The sequence below is a fragment of the Anopheles coustani genome, chromosome 2 (genome assembly GCF_943734705.1).
Source record: "Anopheles coustani chromosome 2, idAnoCousDA_361_x.2, whole genome shotgun sequence".
Lineage (NCBI taxonomy): Eukaryota > Metazoa > Arthropoda > Insecta > Diptera > Culicidae > Anopheles > Anopheles coustani.
Window position 1 is genome coordinate 27,925,797 of NC_071289.1, and position 18,588 is coordinate 27,944,384.

Genomic DNA, 18,588 nt, shown 5'->3' on the forward strand with positions numbered 1-18,588 from the left:
GAACCAGCTGCAAAATAAATCTTTTGTTCTGGCAAAGAACAAAAAAGAAAAATCCGCCATAAGATTCGCCCTCGAACGATGACGTCACCCGCCAGTGGGAGACCAGTGAGGGAGTAAGTAATTTCACCGGACGGCGAGCAAAAAGAGAACCGCTGAGAGAAGGTTCCTTTTCGCCTTGGAAAACGCGCACCATCGTTTCTCGCATCTAACCACGTTTCGATGGCGTCATGCAAGGCGTCCCCATTATCTTGGCAACCCCTTCAAACCTCCCCCAACCATTGGAAGATCCAACAATCGATGACGACAAAACCGGTTACCGCGCGGCTGGCGATCCCGAGGATTCGTATCGTAGTAGCGCGTGGTTTTCGTCGGCCGTTCGGCTCGCGGCGCAACAGTTTCTCTCAACGCCTCCGTCGTGACGGTTGTGTGTACTCCGTAATATAGCAACGCGCTGGTCGGGGCACCAAAAAGTTGCGCCAAGTTGCGGTACGGCATTACGACGACGGAATCCAATTGCAAACGGGAAAACCAACCCTAACGTGGAGGCGCGTGGTTGTATCGATACAGGCGTGTAGCAGAAAAAAGCATTGTCCTCAATCCGTGTCTACTTTCGACGAATTAAGGAATCTGTGCATGAAACAGTGTTGGTGGGGAGATTAAGAACAAACGCAAAGGTGTCACGGCGAGTTGGTGCTGGCTTCCCCTTCGGTGACCGTGACCCAGCTAGACCGCAATACCGACCGGCTGCCTCCTTCCCTTGTTCAAGTGTAACGGTGTGCTCCACGTGTGTTCGTCCGTTGGCAATAAGGGAAGAACGTGGTGTAATAGTTGAAGGTTTCCCCGAAAGAACGAAAAAAGACCAACCCAAGAAAAGTTCCTCACCTACGACGATAGGGTTTCTCTTGTGCCAACACTAGCGGCCGGAATAGGAACACAGGAACGTCGTTCGCGTGTGTACCCGTTATTCTTCCGTGCTGTCTCGTCCCGGGCCGGCCGGGGTCATTTGTATTCGTGTGATAGAGTGCTGTGCCAGGGCGCACAACCATCGCTCGGTTGCGTTATCCTTCGTGGAGCAGCTAATAGGACGTAGAACGGCGGTTCGGTGGTGACTTTTGCTTCTTCTGTCAACAGACGGAGGGAACGTTGCGAGTTCCCCGGTAACGGCCATTAATCGGTTATCGATTAAACACCCGCCGCTATTTGCCAGCGAGCAACGACTCCAGAGTGCCCTAGAATATGGATCCACTAAGGTAGGTTCGCCATGAGTTTGGTGGGACTTTAAGGATGATTACACCGACGAAAGGAAGCCAATTAAAGTGGCCTCTGAACAAACACTACCCGAATGGCAGCTTGGGAGAAACGTGGACAGAATTAATTTAATTACTTTGTCGAACAAAGAGTATTCTTTACGGGTTTTCGTAATTTTTGTGGATGCCTAGAAAAATGGCAAGCTTAGATTTCGCACACCAACACAGTTTTGAACAGTTACACCACAGGTCTTCAAAGTGCATTTCTGCCTCAAGTGCACCTTTGCTCGCACGTTTCCGACTCACGTTGCAATTTGTTTTGTTTTTCTTCGTACCTACTTAGAAACACTGTTTACCTAAACGGTACATTTTCCCTGCAAACACGGCGTGTCTAGGGTTTCGATGAGTTGGCGAGTTGTAATTTACCGACGATCGTCACTCGTACCATTACGCCACCCAGTGAGATTGACATGTTTTTGCATAAATAGAAAAACCCCAAATTGTGACTCTACCAAATTTTCAGTTATATGGTAATCGTCAAGTAAAGCTTTTATTTAAATAAAATTTATTGTGGAAACCGAAAGAATTCCAATCCAATTGAGTTGTTTTTTATGATGTTTTCACTCCTAGATGAGCTGGGTTATTTATAGGTGGCACAATTTTTGCTGTGTCCATGGGGATAGGCCTCTTTGTTGTTCGGAAAATAAGCGAGAAAATTACTTCCGGCCGGCGGTTTTGCCCTTGATGTTTAGATATTGTAGAAATTAGTCCACCAAGCCGCCGGTATGACCAATAACGTGTTTCAAACGCGACTTGAGCAGCTCAAACAAGCTAATGAATAAGTTCAAAACGGCTGACAACTTTGTCACTTCAGTAAATGATTAAAAAATATATTTTAAAAACACGTACGAAATCTTCGGGAAAGTCCAACCAACACCCCCGGGCAAGTTTAATGACGGACGTTAAAAAATTAACAGTGTCTCTATCCATCGCCTTTCTTTCCTCGAACAACCCGGAAAGGTCACCCTGAACGCAAGATTTCTGACTTGTTTTTAGATGGGTTCTGGTCCGGCGTGCTTGTCGGCTGGAGCAATTATGTATCGGAAAGGCCTTAGATGGGATTCTAGCGAACGAAAGGAAAGAGATAATTTTAAGACGAAACATGCGCCAACCCGGTACAAAACCGGAAAGTAATCTTTGCGGTCAGGCGATCATTCGTGCTTCGTAAATCCTTCCACCACAATTTTGCAGTCATAATTATAAGCCGAAGCCATCTTTGATTTCATATGCCGGAGGTAATGAAGAAGGTTCTAAGAAACCTTTTCGGTCACTGAAAAAAAAACCCGATAGAAGCTGACGACATGCATGAGCAATCATTTACACCGGGGCGACACAGAACGTTGGCAGTTTCATCATCATTTTCGCACAAGTGTGCCTCGAGAACATCATCAGCTCCACATACGATCATGCTATCAAACGAATGAGCTGCAAATTCATGCTATTATGGTTCGCCATCACAAGGGTTTTCCTTTTGTTTCATACAATTTTGTCATTTGCTTGTCGTTCCGTTGACAAGGTCAGGGTGTGTGTGTGTGTGTGTTCGCCACGGTCTATCGACTCAGCTCGGCGATGGTCATTGTCATCTGTTCATTACATCCGCTTCCGGGGCGAGGGAAAATGTGCCACATTACCGGCATAAATCTATCCGAGGTTTGCCGCGTATGCAAAACCGTACCGTTTTATTACCATTGTACCTTGCTAATTTAGTCTCTTTTTTCCGCTTTTCACAGTATTGGCTCCAGCGTTCTCAGTTTACATCAGCGGTAAGTAGAAAATGCTCTCATCTTCCGGTTTGTTTTCCGGGCAAGGGTTGGTTGGTAAGAGAAGCCCTAGGGGATAAGAACTCCAACTCAATCGGCGTTATTTATTTCCAGTGTTTGGATTTCATTCCATCGATAAAAAAAAACAAAAATGCATCCATTGCATTTCAAGACATGCATATTTTCTTCCGCGACAAACGGAACCACTACATCATGGCCGGCAATCTCAACATGGTTGCGAAGTGTTTTACCACCACAACACTCGGTTTTGTTTTGCCTTCCGCGGAGCAAACACCGATCCGAGTTAGTGCAGTGTGTATCCACAATCAGTTAATCATTTGTCGAAGGAAAAGAAAAACACTTACATACCCCAAATGGTGGGGGCTGCTAAAGGGTGGACATTGGGTGGGTGGGGACAAATTATCTCTGCAATAGCGAAGAAGGAGGAATAAGAAACGGTTTACATTTGTATGCGCGCCAGCTGGACGAAAGAAAGACGTCGTACGAGCAAGCGGACCACTGCCGGTCGTCGGCTTACGATCCAAAACTGGCGCACAACAAACAGTTTCGTTGTCGTACATAGGCTTACACACACACATGGCAACACATGCGTGCCGGTCACCGGGTGTGCAGTGAAGTGCAGCATCGTTGCAACATGCGAATGCACTTCGCCTGGGGCCGGCTGGAACGATGCATCGCTGTAAGCCCAGCAAACCCAGGCCCGGGACATTGAATGGTAACATCGGGCCGAGAGTGCGGTTGATTGAACACAAATGGTCCTCCTTCTGCCGGGCGGCGGTTCATCGATACAAGTTTATCGTTTATAAATTGCTTCACTGGAAATGGGCGAGTCCTCCATCAAGCTGGAATGCTTTGAAGATGGGTTGGTGACAGCATACTGCACGGCGCATTTGAAGTCGAAATCTAACGCCCCGGGGTAATATGTCTACGATTCTATCGCTTCTGCGTCGCCGTCTGGCCCAGAATAACGGAACGGGTGGTCGTTTTATGACCGATCAAAACCCCATTTCAAGTTCACATCCCGATACCCGCTGGAGCTTATCGGTGACGTCAGGTTACCTACATTTGTCTCCGGAACGTAGCTGAAGAGCACTTGAAAGATAAAGCAGGCGCGCACAGACAACATTATCGGGAGCTCTGGCCATGTTTTTTGCAGCCCCTTGTTGGCCCGCGAATGGTGCGTAAATATCGGAACATTTTGCCGTGGGTAAACAACATGTCTTCCAGTTTTAAGTTTTAACAAATTAAAGTTCGTTTGTTTGTTGGAATAGAACTTAAACTTTAATACTGTTTAACTAGTACATCACTTATACTGGAAATCGATTGAGAAATCGGTCACGATCAGTTGGAAATCGTTGCTATCGGAACTCACATTACAAAGACAACTGGAAACGATGGAGCCCAAGGGTTTCATATTCGTTCCAATCCGCCGGACGGATCGTGAGGGACAGTTTATGAAGTATGTTGTCAGCGCATGATGTTTACTGCCTTCTCGAACATTCCACTCTATGCGCGTTGTTACACACTCCTACTGGGTCGTTATTGTTCTGGCGGAGGAGAGCGGAGGGAAACACAAGAGAAACCGCTGTATGGGGCTTTCGTCATCTACTATACTTTCGCCATAGTGTCATTTCACCACCGAACACAAACGGGGTCAGTACTGCGATAACAATTTCGATGAGCATACGAACTGACTCATCCCAGATATGGCGGATCAAGGATTTCGAATCCCCACCAAAGGGCGCGTGCGAAATTAATCAGAAGGAATTCAAGGGGATTATTCGAGGGTGTACGATTGTATTGTATTTGTATTTATTGGCTTACTGGTGTCTGCATCAAGCTTCACACTCTATAAAGTCTTAAATCTAACAAATTCTTAGCGGGGGCATACAGTTTAACAGAACAGTGATGGAAATGGCGATGTTGCAAAAATGGAACAGGAATAGAACGGATACAGTTTATGAGGAAGGAGAATGGCGAAGGTTGGCACGGAAGGTGGAGAGGGAGGTGTTGAAGTCGAACAAATCAGCAGACTCATTAAATTCCCGCACTGCACGGAGAAACGGGTCATTGGCGCCGAACTGGGTTCGACGCCTAGCCAGGGAGAGGATAGGACGAGGTCTAAGTGGGCGTGATGGGGTGTAAAAATTTAGGGAGGATAAAAGGAAGGGAACGTCCAACGATTGGGATAGCAGGCCGGCTACAAAGAGAGCTTGAGAGGCCCGCCACCTCAGCTCCAATGGTTCAAGATTCAAAACCTGACAACGGACAGCATAGGGGGGCAACGGGGTGCTTGGACCAAACACTCTACGAACCGCAAAGCGCGTGAAAGCTCGCTGGACGCTTTCAAACCTTGCAATGACAGAAGGAGAGGACGGGATCCAAATGACACTCGCGAACTCCAGATGGGACCTGACCAAGCTACAGTAGAGGGTTCTGAGACACATGGGATCTGTGAAATCAGATGCCATGCGTCGGATGAGTCCAAGAGTTTGATAAGCCTTACTTATCACTTTGTCATGATGCAAAGTGAAAGAAAGCCGATCGTCAATCCAGACACCAAGATCTTTGATGACGGACACTCTGGATAATAGCTCATTACCAAGCTTGTACTCATACTGCAGCGGGCGGCCAGATCGGCAAAAGGAGATCGAAGCACACTTGGGGAGGGACAGGGATAATCCATTAGCGGAACACCAGATGGAAAACTGGTCAATAAGGAGTTGAAAAGCAAGACAATCAGCTACAGAGGATATAGGACTGAACAGTTTTAGATCGTCAGCAAACATAAGGAATGAATCAGGAGGAAGTACGTGGCTAACATCATTTACAAACAAGAGGAATAGCAAAGGGCTAAGGACACTACCCTGAGGCACACCAGAGCCGCTAGAAAACTGATCGGATAAGGCAGATTCCAACTTGACGTGATATACCCTATCTGATACAAACGACTCGAACCAGGCCAACATCGGGTTGCCAAATCCCAGTCTCTCCAGCTTGACCAACAACAGATCGTGGGGGAGCCTGTCGAAGGCAGCTTTAAAATCCGTCTGGATGGCGTCGAATTGGAGACCAGCATCGATTGATACTGAGGCCCGAGTGACGAAACACATAAGGTTAGTCACGACAGAACGTTTAGGCAGAAAGCCATGTTGGTTGAACGAGATGACTCTGCTGGTATGGGAGAGGATATGGGAATGGATAGAAGTTTCAAGGATCTTGGCACAGGTGCAAATTTTGGATATACCGCGGTAATTAGAGACCGAATTACGCGCTCCTTTTTTTAGGATTGGTACCAGCCAGCAAGACTTCCACAAGGATGGGAAGCAGGAGGAGGAAAGGGAAAGGTTAAACAATTTACAGAGATGAGGGGCAAGGATATCGCTACAAGATTTGTATATGATGGCAGGAATACCATCAGGACCAAGGGAGCATCCTCCCTTAATTTTGCGAATAGCCCGGAGTATCGAGGCCTCGTCAAGCACCACACTATTAATGTCCAAGACACCCACAGGCGCGTTAGACAAACCATCAGATCGAGGAGTTGAGGTTGCAGAGGAATTCGCAAAGGTATCCGAAAAATGAATTTTGAAAAGGTCGCAGATTTCGGTGGGTGAAGAGGCGCTAACATTGCCCAAAGTCATTGTAGACGGGATGGAATATAACGATATTATTCATATCTGTGTAATGAATCGATAGAAAGGGCATTTTGCTTTCATTAAACATAATCTAATCACTTTCCTATCGTTTCATTTTTTGCACATGTAAACCTTACAAAAACAATTTAACGTCACCAGTCGAGTGTGGTAACGTCACTTGTAAGAGAAAAATTAACACCCAATCACATTGACCTCCCACCGTGACGTGCCCCCTGGGTGGGTGGTAAATTGAGCCGTCGTGGTGAAGCGGTACGGAAAATTGCGGTGGAGGGTTTTAATTTTAAACCAAGCCAATGTATCACACCAACCATCACCACCACCATCACCACCTAGATGAAGGGTTGGTTGACGGATTATCGCGATCGGATACGCCAATTAAATATAACGTTGTGAAAGTGGAAAATGCACGTACTTATGCTCGACCGCTCGACCGGGGTTGATGGCACTTAGTTGATCGTTAGTGGCATGGCTGATGAGGGTGAGCTGAGTAATTGCAACCGATAGCCAACCGGTAATACGACCGGTAATATGTCTCTGTATCGAACCTGGCTGATGATGGCCCTGTTTGAGCGTGGCCTTTTGCCGACGAGCGCTAAGCAGGATTGTTGATGAAGATGTTTTAATTGACAGCAAGGAGGTTTACTTTCTTTCGTGTAAAAAAACAGTTGAGCTCCCACGTGATTTCACATGCCATATATATATATATATTTTAATAACGCTTCATAAAACAAACCCCAAGAAGCCGTGCGAAGTTTCCACAAGAAAAATCAATTTATACTTCACGTGGGAAAACCGTTTACCACCACCCTGGCTGGTGGGAGGCGGCTGTTTTGCTCCAAAAGCAAGCCACACAACATCCTTTCCAGTGGCAATAACAGCGTTTTCTTTCTCAATCGTGCGTGACGGTCGTGGGCGTGATAGAATCATCCTTTCATAAAATTCCACCGATGATAGCTGGCAAAACAAACAACTTTCCGAACGGTTACGGCCCGCGGGCTTCTTGGAGGCGGTTCGTCAAATATAAACTTTCTGGCATAAGATGTGATGAAGTTTGGGGTTTTTCTTGATAAATCAAACACGTGCGAACAACCAATGACGTACCTCATTATTGCATATTGTGTTGCTCGTGGGTGAAAAGTGGTTGAAAGACTGCTTGGTTTCTTATCGGGAGTTCCTCCTGAGAATCATCCGAAGTTCTTTGTCCGCACTGGGTTTATTAATGGACGCCAAACGGACCTGGTACTGTTCGGTTTTTTTGTTTTTGACCCGCAGCTTCACGACAGAAAAGAAAACAGTTACGGTTCAAGTTCAAAGTTCCGGGTTGGTTTGCGCCTACGTAAGCAGCCCTGCTACCGGAAAGATAATATCGTTGGCCAAAGTCAATAAATCTATCTCCACCGATGAAAGACGATGCTTGTTTGTTTGTTTCGATGGGAAACTCCATTTTTCCTTCCCTTCCCCTAACCATCATCGTTTGATCATCGATCGGCGATGATCGCGAAAGGGGCAAATCTTATCGTTGCGGAAGAAGCGAAATTCTGGAGAATCTCCTTGAAAAGATATTCGAAAACCTACTCGAAAACGATCAGTTGCACGGGGGAGGTGGTTCTAGTCCGCGATCGCCGTTGTTTATGTTTGCTGCTTATCACCCACACCTCCCCCCAGCAGGAAAATCCCAATTTGGCATCGTACTTTCACTCACCAGCTCGCTCTAGCGTCCGGTTCGCTCGTCAATCAGCCGGTGAGTTTCCTCTGATGTATCAACACACGGCCGCGGCCTGCCAAATGCGCAGGGTGAGGAACGGGACGGGGTGGGGTGTAGGGAAAATTTATTTTTGCCTGCCAGAAAGGAAAACACTACTACCTCGGCCCTCGGCCGAAATCAAGGGAGTCTCAAGCCAAGTACTCTTCGCAATCCGGTAGACTATTTTATTTACCATTGGCCACAAATACACACACACACACATGCACACAACCACGAGCTGTTTGAGTCCTTCTGTTTCGTTCTCTGCGTCTCGCTCGTTCTATTGGTTTCCAACCGATTTTCCGACTCGGCCAGAGACCAGTGAGCCTGGCTGGCTGACAGACGGTTCAGCAGGCCAGCTGATTTTAGTCGCTCGGTCACGGTCGTCCTGACCTAAAGCAAGTTTGGGTCCTTTCTCCTACTCCGGAGTGTATTTGTAAAATACACCGACATTCAATGGAGTGTGAATTTACGTATTACCAGTGTTGAATAATGTGAATTCCAGTGGATTCGTAGTGCCCAAGATTGACGAAGTTGCCCACGGAGGACTCCTATTTCCGAAAGGAGTCCCCTAAGAGTCACCTTCGAACCACCAACCTCGAAAGTTGCATGTGCATCGTAACGTCCTTGGATTGAACCGAACGAAAAAAATAATACATAACCGGGAAGGTTTCCCGGCCCAAACGTCCACCATCGATCCAATATTCATGAACGGAATCGTCTATTGCGGAATGTTGTGACGTGAAGTGGAGTGCACGGTGACGCAAGGTCATCGCCAACCGTAAACGGACCGAACGATTTCCAAACGGAACCACATTTTTCCTCGCGTTGCAAGTCCTTTGGTGTTGTTTCCGGCGCTCGACAAACAAGGCATTCCGTGCAACCAACCGACATAGTCGGCCGTGAGTCCTGTGATTGCTACGATTGCTGGTCAGGAAACCGGTGGAAACCGGATCACTCGGCTTCCTCGGATTGGATGCATTCGATTTAGTTGCAGTCGTTTGCAAAGTGAAACTTTATGATTTTGTCATAAAACCGCATAATTGCTGTGAACTTCCCAAAGCAATTAAAAGTTTCTATACTCTATAGTAATATCTTCGAATGGAAGTGTGTGGTGAAAGTGTGTCAAGGAGGAAAACACCATTTATCCCAAATCCCGAAACGATGATTTAATCCCGTTTGTATTAGTACAACCACAATCGATAGACTTCAACATCGTAAAGCTTACCCAGGGCGGCCTCGTGGTGCAACATTGTACAACAACCGATCCTGTCCCCGGAGCTGGCCGGACCTCCAGCTAGGACGACGCAATCGTTCGCACGACAACGTGTCGCCGAAGGGACCGGAAAATTCCGACAGCATTGAATGGAAATAAGGTGATAATGGGGGCACCGCCACCGAGCATTAGGAAACAATCGACATTCAAACATATCTACATATTAAACACGGTTCATGAACTCGTCGAACATGTCGCTCGGAATAAATTAATTGAATTGCGGGGCACGGATAACGGGAGGGGGTGGGTGGCGCTTACGATAGCGATGGGTTTTCCACGGGCGGAGGGGGGATCGAACCGATGCGGCATTCCTTTCCGGTGACACTGGGAGTGCAACCACTAGTCAGGGTCAATGTCATTGTCCTTTCACCATGCACACACAACCGCACGAACAAGGTCAGGTTGACTTGTCTGTTAGTTGTTGCCGATATTTAATGGAAAAATTAAAAAAAAATGTGCAGGCATTTCCGTTATGGATTTAAATTTCATACGTGCTATGAATTTTATTTAATTTTTTCTTGTTCGATTAGAATTTATTCGAACTATCAAAATTAAGTTTTAGGACGAAACGAATGTGTCACATAGCCTAACTTTCCCTTCAATTATTACACTAATTCCCTGTTATGTTCTCAAAAACCTTTCGTATTAGGGTTATCACAACACGATTAAAAACATCCTTTCACTGACACCTACCCAATAGTATTGATTTGATTTTCGAACCCATTAATTGGCACAAGCAGTTGAAACGGAACGTTTCGATCAAACATCATGACGAATTCGGGCTTGGTGCACCGGATACTCTGGGTAACCCTCCTAGTTGGGACGGTTGAATCGATGCCAGCTCGCACAAGCTGGTCTGAACCGGGTTCGGTCGAACTCTAAGGGGACATTGCTAGTACACACCTGTTCGTTGCATGGTGGGTTTGCCAAGATCTAAATCGCGAACGGTATCCGTTTTTGGGGTGGGTAGACACACATGGGACAACCTTCCGCCAGCGACTAATGAGCAGATATATGCATGCACCGATGCATGTATAGTTCCGACCGAGGGGCAATAAACATGGATTGTCGTGCAACGGTTGAAGTTTCCTCGTGAGCAAATACCGAGAGATCGTAGGTTTTTTTATGATCAGACTAGAAGATAGCTATTAAAAAATCGTGCTGCTTATGGTTAGGAAGGAAGTCGGAAGTGGGTTTGTTCTATAAACAACCAACATTCCTTATTAAGCCATTTAATATTCGATTAGATAAATTTTTTTCAATGGTTCGAGAACACTAAAAAACGCTCATAATTTTTATTGATTCAAACAGAACATTCCATAAATCCGGTTTTTCACAATAGAATCACCAATTCTTTACGGACCAGTACTTAAATGTACAACGACCGAACCTTCAACGGTCACCGGCAGCAATCTTACGGAAACATTCGGCGTTGAATATTCATTCGCCCACTTCGCTAAACTCTCCAAAAAATCTCTTCAAGTTCCACTGGCAAGGTGCAGAACAGAACCGCCAAAGCGCACGCTTCGCGCATTTCCAATGCTCATGCCGGCCGCCGTAAAAATCCGTACGCGATCGGCATCCAAAATCAAGTTATAAAAAAAAACCGGCACCCTATAACGTCATCTATCTAATTCGCGTATCGGAGAGAGATATGGAACTGTTCTATTCCAGACATCAAATGAGGCGAGCGAGCTGCGGGTGGAAAAATTAACGATCAATCGATCGAACGATCCGCGATTTCTGGCACCGTCCAAAAATAGCTACCGGGAACGTAAAGTTGGGGTGCTGCTACCCGTTGGAAAGACTACGGCAAGCTTCAATTAATAATCAGTATTTACAATGTAATCTATCGTGTTATTACCGCTTCGCTTACGTTTTATCGGACAATCTTGTAACTTTCGGGAAATGTGCTCAAAAAGTTGATCACGATCTTGGTTGGTCATGATCTTAGCCTTTATTAAATGTGAAGTGGATAAAGCTGAATGTTTTTTTCCTTGTCAAAAATTCCTTGTGCTAAAATGGTTTTTAACAACTATTTTAAACGTAGGGTGATTCATTCATTTTTGAAGTTAAAAATACAGCACAACATCACCCTGGATCGAGAAATTTATTCCACCGAACTGAACTGTTTTGCTCAGCATAAAATCAAAACAGACGCCACAAATGAGTCAGTCCTGCCTGGTCGATCTGGAAGAGTCTCTAGCGGTTGGGTCCGGATCGTTCGGTCTTGATTGAAGCGTTTGGCATGGCAAAGCCAACCTCCTCCGGTTGATCGTCGCAATTTCTTCTGGCCAACAGTTGCCCCACTTCGCAAACCCGCGTTCCGCCCGGAGTAAGCAAAGTTGGCAGTAATTACAGTTACCAGTTACGAACACACGTCTCCCGAGGAACCGGTTTGTACCTCCGTGAACCGGAGACGATCCCTTTCTGCTTTGTCATGCCGTTTCGCAATGCCATCTCCTATAGGCCGGCGGCGGATCGTGCAGCTGACGGGGCTGGTATGGCTTCGTTGCCAGCTGATGTGCAGAAGTCGCGGGGCACGACTTTGGGCGTGATGAAACCGAGTAAGATGGATGGGAAAGCAGAAAGCGATTTCCGTCAGGGTATTTTTTTTTTCAAATTCTTTTATGATCGCCGAGTTGAAGACAAAGAGGCACATATGGTGTTAATTTTACAGAGTGTTTGTGCTAACTTAATTGTGCTACAATGATATCCAATGATTTTTTTTAAATACTTGAAGTTTTTATCTTCACGAATTACGGATTAGCATGTTTCATGTTTCCTTCTATATTGTGTTCGCACTTTTGATAAAGAGGCCAAGGTTTTACCATGCAACAATCATTGTTGTTTCTGCTAACGCAATATTAATTGCGTCCTGAAAAGTACCTTCAACCTGTTGATGGTTTTGTGATGCGTTTTTTTTTATTGTTGTACATCATGTACCTCATGTTGATGATGAAATTTATTCAAGCCTGAAGCTATTGTATATCTACATGGAAAAGATCCAATTCCAACTATCTCTTTGTTAAACAAAATTTATTGATCGAATGAAAACATCGCCAACAACATATGGACAGCATTGATTTATGGTGCCACGAGACTGAGCCTAAGCCTGACCCGAATTGGATGCGATTACAGTCATCATAAAACGAATGATAACGTTTCAACCTGCGGCAACCAAGCCGATGCGGGCGGGATCGATTCACGGGCAGATCGATCATATTCACACGCTTATCGAAAAAAAAACGGCGCTGACTCCCGGCGCTGATGGTGACGGAGAAAACCCATGGCACCGAGCATTTTCTCCGCTGCCACACGTGACCAACCTGCGCACCGTGACGCGTCTTTGCGAAGGAAACAAACATATCATTCATCCGCTTGACTGGCGATTGCTGGTAAGTGATAATAAATTACGCTCCTTGGCGTGGCTCCGAGGGGAGGGAGGAAGTTGGCTGGAATTTGAAGAGGATCGATGAGCATGAGGAGCAAAACGCCGTTGTTTGCCGCGGGAATTGGTCATCTGTCAGGTTAATAATGGTTCGATTACCTGATAATAAGACGTCAAGGTTAGCGGCCGGCAGAATGACCCATCTTATGCTACCGCGCGGTGGTGTTGTTTATCTCGACGAAGATAGAGGTGAAACAACAGAGCGCGCACCAGGGACTTGCCTTGGACTTTTGGAACGACCTGAGCAACCGTACTGCCAAGGGGAGATACCAAAAAATACCATGTAGGAAGCACAACAATTTATTCACATCACTTTAAGCACGTGCTGCTAAGTGATGATAATCTTGAATGAATTTCATACCGTTCGGTCACCAAATCGCTGTGAATTAATTTACACATTTTGTTTTGCTTTCTTGGTTTCGCCCAAATTGTTTTTGTTGAGGTCCCGCTCGGTTGAGGAGTGAATTTATGGTCGTACAAAAAACCTCACATACGTCGGTTCTCCTCGTGCCAATTTTGCCTAACCGGTTTCATGCGCTCACTCGCGGCCGGCCATATCGACCGACAAATATTTAAACCATTTCCCAGACAACGCGACGCCACCATGTTTTGAAGGTCAACATGGCGCTTCTTGTCAAGAACACATTCCAAGGATGTTCCGGCTGGCGCCGCCGACGACGAGATCGTTCACGGACGACCGATGCGTCGATGCTGTAGAACCGCCGAGAAAGAGAAAACAGTGTACTAGGGGAAAAGAAAAGAAAAAGCCCGCGATAAAGAATCCTGGCAAAAAGTCGCGGCTTAACTATGCTCTCGCCAGTTTCTTGTCAGACTCCCCGTGGAGTGGAGGAGGCGAGTTATGGCGAGTAACATTGAACCGAATGCGAAGATTCTCAAGAGCAGCAAGATCAATATAGTGAGGATATCCAGCATCGAAGGTAGTTGCACTGCCGCGAGACGCCCCTGTCCGCGAATCCCTCGGTGTATGCTTTCTCATAACTGTCACAAAAAATGGCCCCCAAACGCGCCAAGGGGGGAATCGGAATGTTTTCCATTTTCGGTCGCGAAGATGGTTCGATCACATTTGGTGCTATTATTGATGACTTACGATACACGAGAGCTGTGGCGGATTTTGGTAATGGAAGATAAGATACCATTACTTTTAACGATAGACAACTTATGGAAGGGAAAGATCGTGCCGCTAAAAGGCGGTGTTTGACAAAAAATCAAACTAACGATAAGTTGTTGTCTATGGATGTAGTACGCAAACAAATTCCCTGGTGTACCGTGTAATATTTTTTGGCTGTGTAGTTGAACTTTTTTTTTATTTAAATTTTTAAATATTTGTACACTAAATATATAAAAAACGAAGCGTTGCAGATTCTCGCCAATATAGTGCACTAAATTCCTATAATCCAATAATAAGATTGATTGTTCTTCGACCACATTGGTTAGAAAGTTTCCTAGGCATTTTTACCATGTTTAAAAGAATAAATATTGTTATCCTAAAGGGAAATTCTCTAAACGCAACATAATTAGTTTCAATTAAACGTGGTTCATAAATTTATAACTTTATTTGAAATTTTTTAAAGTTTTTCAAAAAGGACTTCGTGCAGGCTAATCTGAAGGAGTGAAATTTTGCCCCAAAAACTATCTTTGAAATGCCTCACTTACGTGAATCGTGGATGCTCTATGTTTTTCTTGTTTCGATCTTTTTTTGTTTCTCGATCTTTTGTGGATCCATCAAATCTTGCTTGACGATCTTTTGTTTACTACTTTTATTGGTTTTAATACGATTTATAGCACTTGTAAATCTGATCACAATTTTCAACTCCTCGCCTCTCGTGCAACATCTTTAATTGGTGCAGTTAGAACAATTAACCATTGACCGCACCCGCCATAAATATGCATCGTTACGTGAACCAGTTTGCGTGTAAAGTCCAGCTGTACAACACCCTCGCGATTCAATTTCTGGAGCATGCAAAAGGGAAATCTTCAAATGAAACGTGTTGTAACAAAGCGCTGCGTTGGAGATTCTATTGGCCTATATCGGGCACGGTGACTGCTGGCGCCAGCCTTGACCTCCTTTTGAACCGGCACAACCAGCCCAACCGGTCAATTGAGCACAATTCTACTGCCCACCCGAGCGGGCGATAGGGCACTACAGGTCCTTTACAGCCGTTCATCCATTAACCGTCGTGCAATGTTTGTGTGGTCATTCGCAGAGAAAACAGCGAGCAGCACAAAGACGATGCCTTCCGAGAGATCATTGCCAGCTGCCGGTCGCTGAGCAAGTATGAGACGAACATCAAGTCCGCCCTGCCCCAGATCCTGTCGGCGATCGTGGCCGCCTCGTTCCACATCGTCATCGGCATCTCGCTGGCGTACTCGGCCATCCTGATCCCGCAGCTGGAAATGCCGGACAGCGACATCCCGATCACCAAGGGCCAATCGTCGTGGATCGCGTCCATCATCGTGATCATGGTGCCGATCGGATCGCTCGTGGCGGGTGTCATGATGGAGTTCCTCGGGCGCCTGAACACGATCAAGCTGGCGGCGGTTCCGTGCGTGGCCGGCTGGGTGTCGATTGCCCTCGCCGAAAACTTCACCTGGATCATGGTCGGGCGGGTACTGACCGGTTTCGCCTGCGCTCTCGGAACCAGCCCTGCGATCGTGTACATTACGGAGGTGGCCCGGCCCGATATGCGCGGTTCGCTAATCTCATCCGGTCCAACGTTGGCCTCCCTGGGTAAGTCCAGCTGTCTGGGTGGAGATTCATGCGTCGTAGACTCTAACTATTACTAACTCCTTTTGCTCCTTCTTTCTCCCCCTCTCCCTTACAGGCATGGTCATCGCCTACGCCAAAGGTGCCTTCATGCACTGGCGGTTGGTGTCGTGGATCTGCATCATCTACACCGTCGTACCGGTGCTACTGATTCAACTCTTCGTGCCAGAGTCACCCGTTTGGTTGGTGTCGAAGGGGCGCATCGAGGATGCGGCCCGCTCGCTCCGCTTCCTGTACAAAAAATATCCCCAGCCAGAGCACACGGTAATTTTATCTGCCATTCAGCTACGCCGGCCACAAACAATCAAACCATTTCCTCGCACACCGGATATCGGTATCCAATTAGCGATTCATTCCACCTCCGAAGGTTTACGCCGCGGAGGTTGTTTGGATAACACTTGACTGGCGTTGTTGGCTCCGTTGTAGCAAACAAGCGACGGGAAAGCGCACTTAAAAGATGATAGTTTATTTCATCGCAAAGCACAAACAAACGGTGCCGATACCGGAACACAAGTAGTTTGCAGTAACCCTTCTGTTGGGGCTGTGAAGAATCCCCATTTATTATCTTGTAACATGTCGTTGGCTTTCTTTCAAGTGCTGCCGTCCTGATCGACTCGAAGAAGAATGATTGATTTGTTTTTTTTTCAACCTTAAATTCCTTTCAGGATCAGCCACTCTCGGAGATGCACCTGAACGCACTGCTCAAGGAACGTGAAACCAAAATTGCCGAAGCGCAGAAGAACGTCGACCGGCACGGGGTGCAGCAGTCGAAGCTGCGCGGGTTCCTCAAGCCCACCGGCTACAAACCGATGATCATCCTGTTCTGGTTCTTCCTGATCCAGCAGTTCAGTGGCATCTACATCACGCTCTTCTTCGCCGTCACCTTTATCCAGGACGTCGGCACGGAGGTGAACGCGTTCACGGCGTCCATCTTCGTCGGGCTGACGCGCTTCACCATGTCCTTGCTGAATGCCTGGTTGTTGAAGCGGTTCCCCCGCCGGCAGCTGGTCATGGTTTCGACGACCGGCATGGCGATCTGCATGTTCGTGTCCGGTTTGTTCACCCTCTGGATCAAGGAGGGTACGACTACGCTGACGTGGATACCAGTCGTTGGACTGCTGCTGTACGTGTGCTCCTCCATGATCGGACTCCTCACCATCCCCTGGACGATGACGGCCGAGCTGTTCCCGACGGACATCCGCGGCATTGCGCACTCCATTTCGTACTCGATGGCCAATCTTCTGATGTTCTTTGCCGTCCAGAGCTACCGGTAGTAGCATCGTGAACGGTTGTTACCTGTTTTACCATCAACTAAATGCTTGTTTGCTTTCTGTTTTAGAACCATCACGGACCTGCTTGGCGGTGCCTACGCGGTCCAGTGGATGTTTGCGGTCGTGTCGGTGATCGGATTTTTCTTCGCCCTCTTCTTCCTGCCGGAAACGCAGGGTAAGAGTTTGGCCGAAATTGAGGCGTTCTTTGCGGGCAAAGCGCCAACGACACAGCGCACACCGGCGGCCGAACGAGCGGCCAAACCGTCCGTTACCGAACATCTCATACGCAGCCCGAGCCGGGAGGCTAAGCTTAAGGAGGTGGAACTGATGCTGAAGAACAAAAACGGTGCATAAAACGGGGCACAAGTGCCAGTACCGGGATAGTAGGTTTCAAACAAATCGAAAGGCTGGAAGTATATTTTGCGACAGTATTCGAAATGCTGTAGAGCACGAAATCGTTATGTACTTAAGTAGAATGAGAACAAGAGAGTTAGTAAGAAGACACAAAAAAGAGAGAAAGAGAGCGTTGCTGAGGCCAGCTGCCGACTTAGACGCGTGTGTCCTTGCGCGGGCACAAGAGGATATATACATATTTATTTATAGTATTTTCACATTTAGGTCACACATTTCGTACAATTTTCTCAAGCACCTGGAACTGGTAGTGCGAAACGTTTTCTCCGGTAAGCCACGGCGCTTATCTGTGCGGAAGTATTTTCTATATTGATAAACTTTACTTTAGCCTGCCGCCACGCTGTGTGCTGTGTGAAATTATTCAGCGGACTGAGTTCAGCGAAGCCACTGAAATGACGGCAAAACACAGCACCGCACTGATGAAGCCATTTAATGCAATCGAAGTTCAAACCCAGTGTATTAATCGTATTCGAAGCATTGCAAGTATGTAGCCTTAATGCGGAATAATAAACTGTTGATGAAAGGAGCGAAGCAAATGTGTGTATTGGTTATTTTCGCAAAAGAAGCGCATTGTTTGAATGTTCGCAACGCTTTGAAGTGGATCCTTTGATTGATTTTAAATTAACACAGAGAGTTTCGGCGATGGTTTAAGCCAGAGGTCGACAAAAGTTTCCTGGTAGAAGTCCGATAAACAATCCAAAACTGCGGGCAAGATACCTTAAATCGTGATTTTATGTTTTGAAAATTGTATTAAAACCATTGTAAATTGACTATCAATTTTCTTATCCAATTATTGCTAAGTGTTACAATTAATAACTCCTTTTTTTTACCTTTTTTCGTTGAATTTTGTACAGTTTTCAAATTATAACTGTTTGTTCGTTGTAACTGTAACGAAATTTGTTT

General features: G+C 46.4%; 1 protein-coding gene across 1 annotated transcript; it reads left to right on the forward strand.

The window, feature by feature from the left end:
• Window positions 1-1,236: 1,236 nt before the first annotated feature.
• On the forward strand, window positions 1,237-18,207 carry LOC131264172 (facilitated trehalose transporter Tret1-2 homolog). Its single transcript, XM_058266459.1, has 6 exons — window positions 1,237-1,250; window positions 3,038-3,070; window positions 15,444-15,967; window positions 16,062-16,267; window positions 16,669-17,273; window positions 17,343-18,207. The coding sequence occupies exons 1-6, from the start codon at window positions 1,237-1,239 to the stop codon at window positions 17,626-17,628; spliced, it is 1,668 nt and encodes a 555-aa protein (XP_058122442.1). The 3' UTR covers window positions 17,629-18,207.
• Window positions 18,208-18,588: the final 381 nt, after the last annotated feature.

Coding starts and splice junctions, on each gene's coding strand:
- LOC131264172 (XM_058266459.1), top strand. Junction 15,968..16,061: donor TCCAACGTTGGCCTCCCTGG/GTAAGTCCAGCT, acceptor TCTCCCTTACAG/GCATGGTCATCGCCTACGCC. Junction 17,274..17,342: donor TTTGCCGTCCAGAGCTACCG/GTAGTAGCATCG, acceptor TTTCTGTTTTAG/AACCATCACGGACCTGCTTG.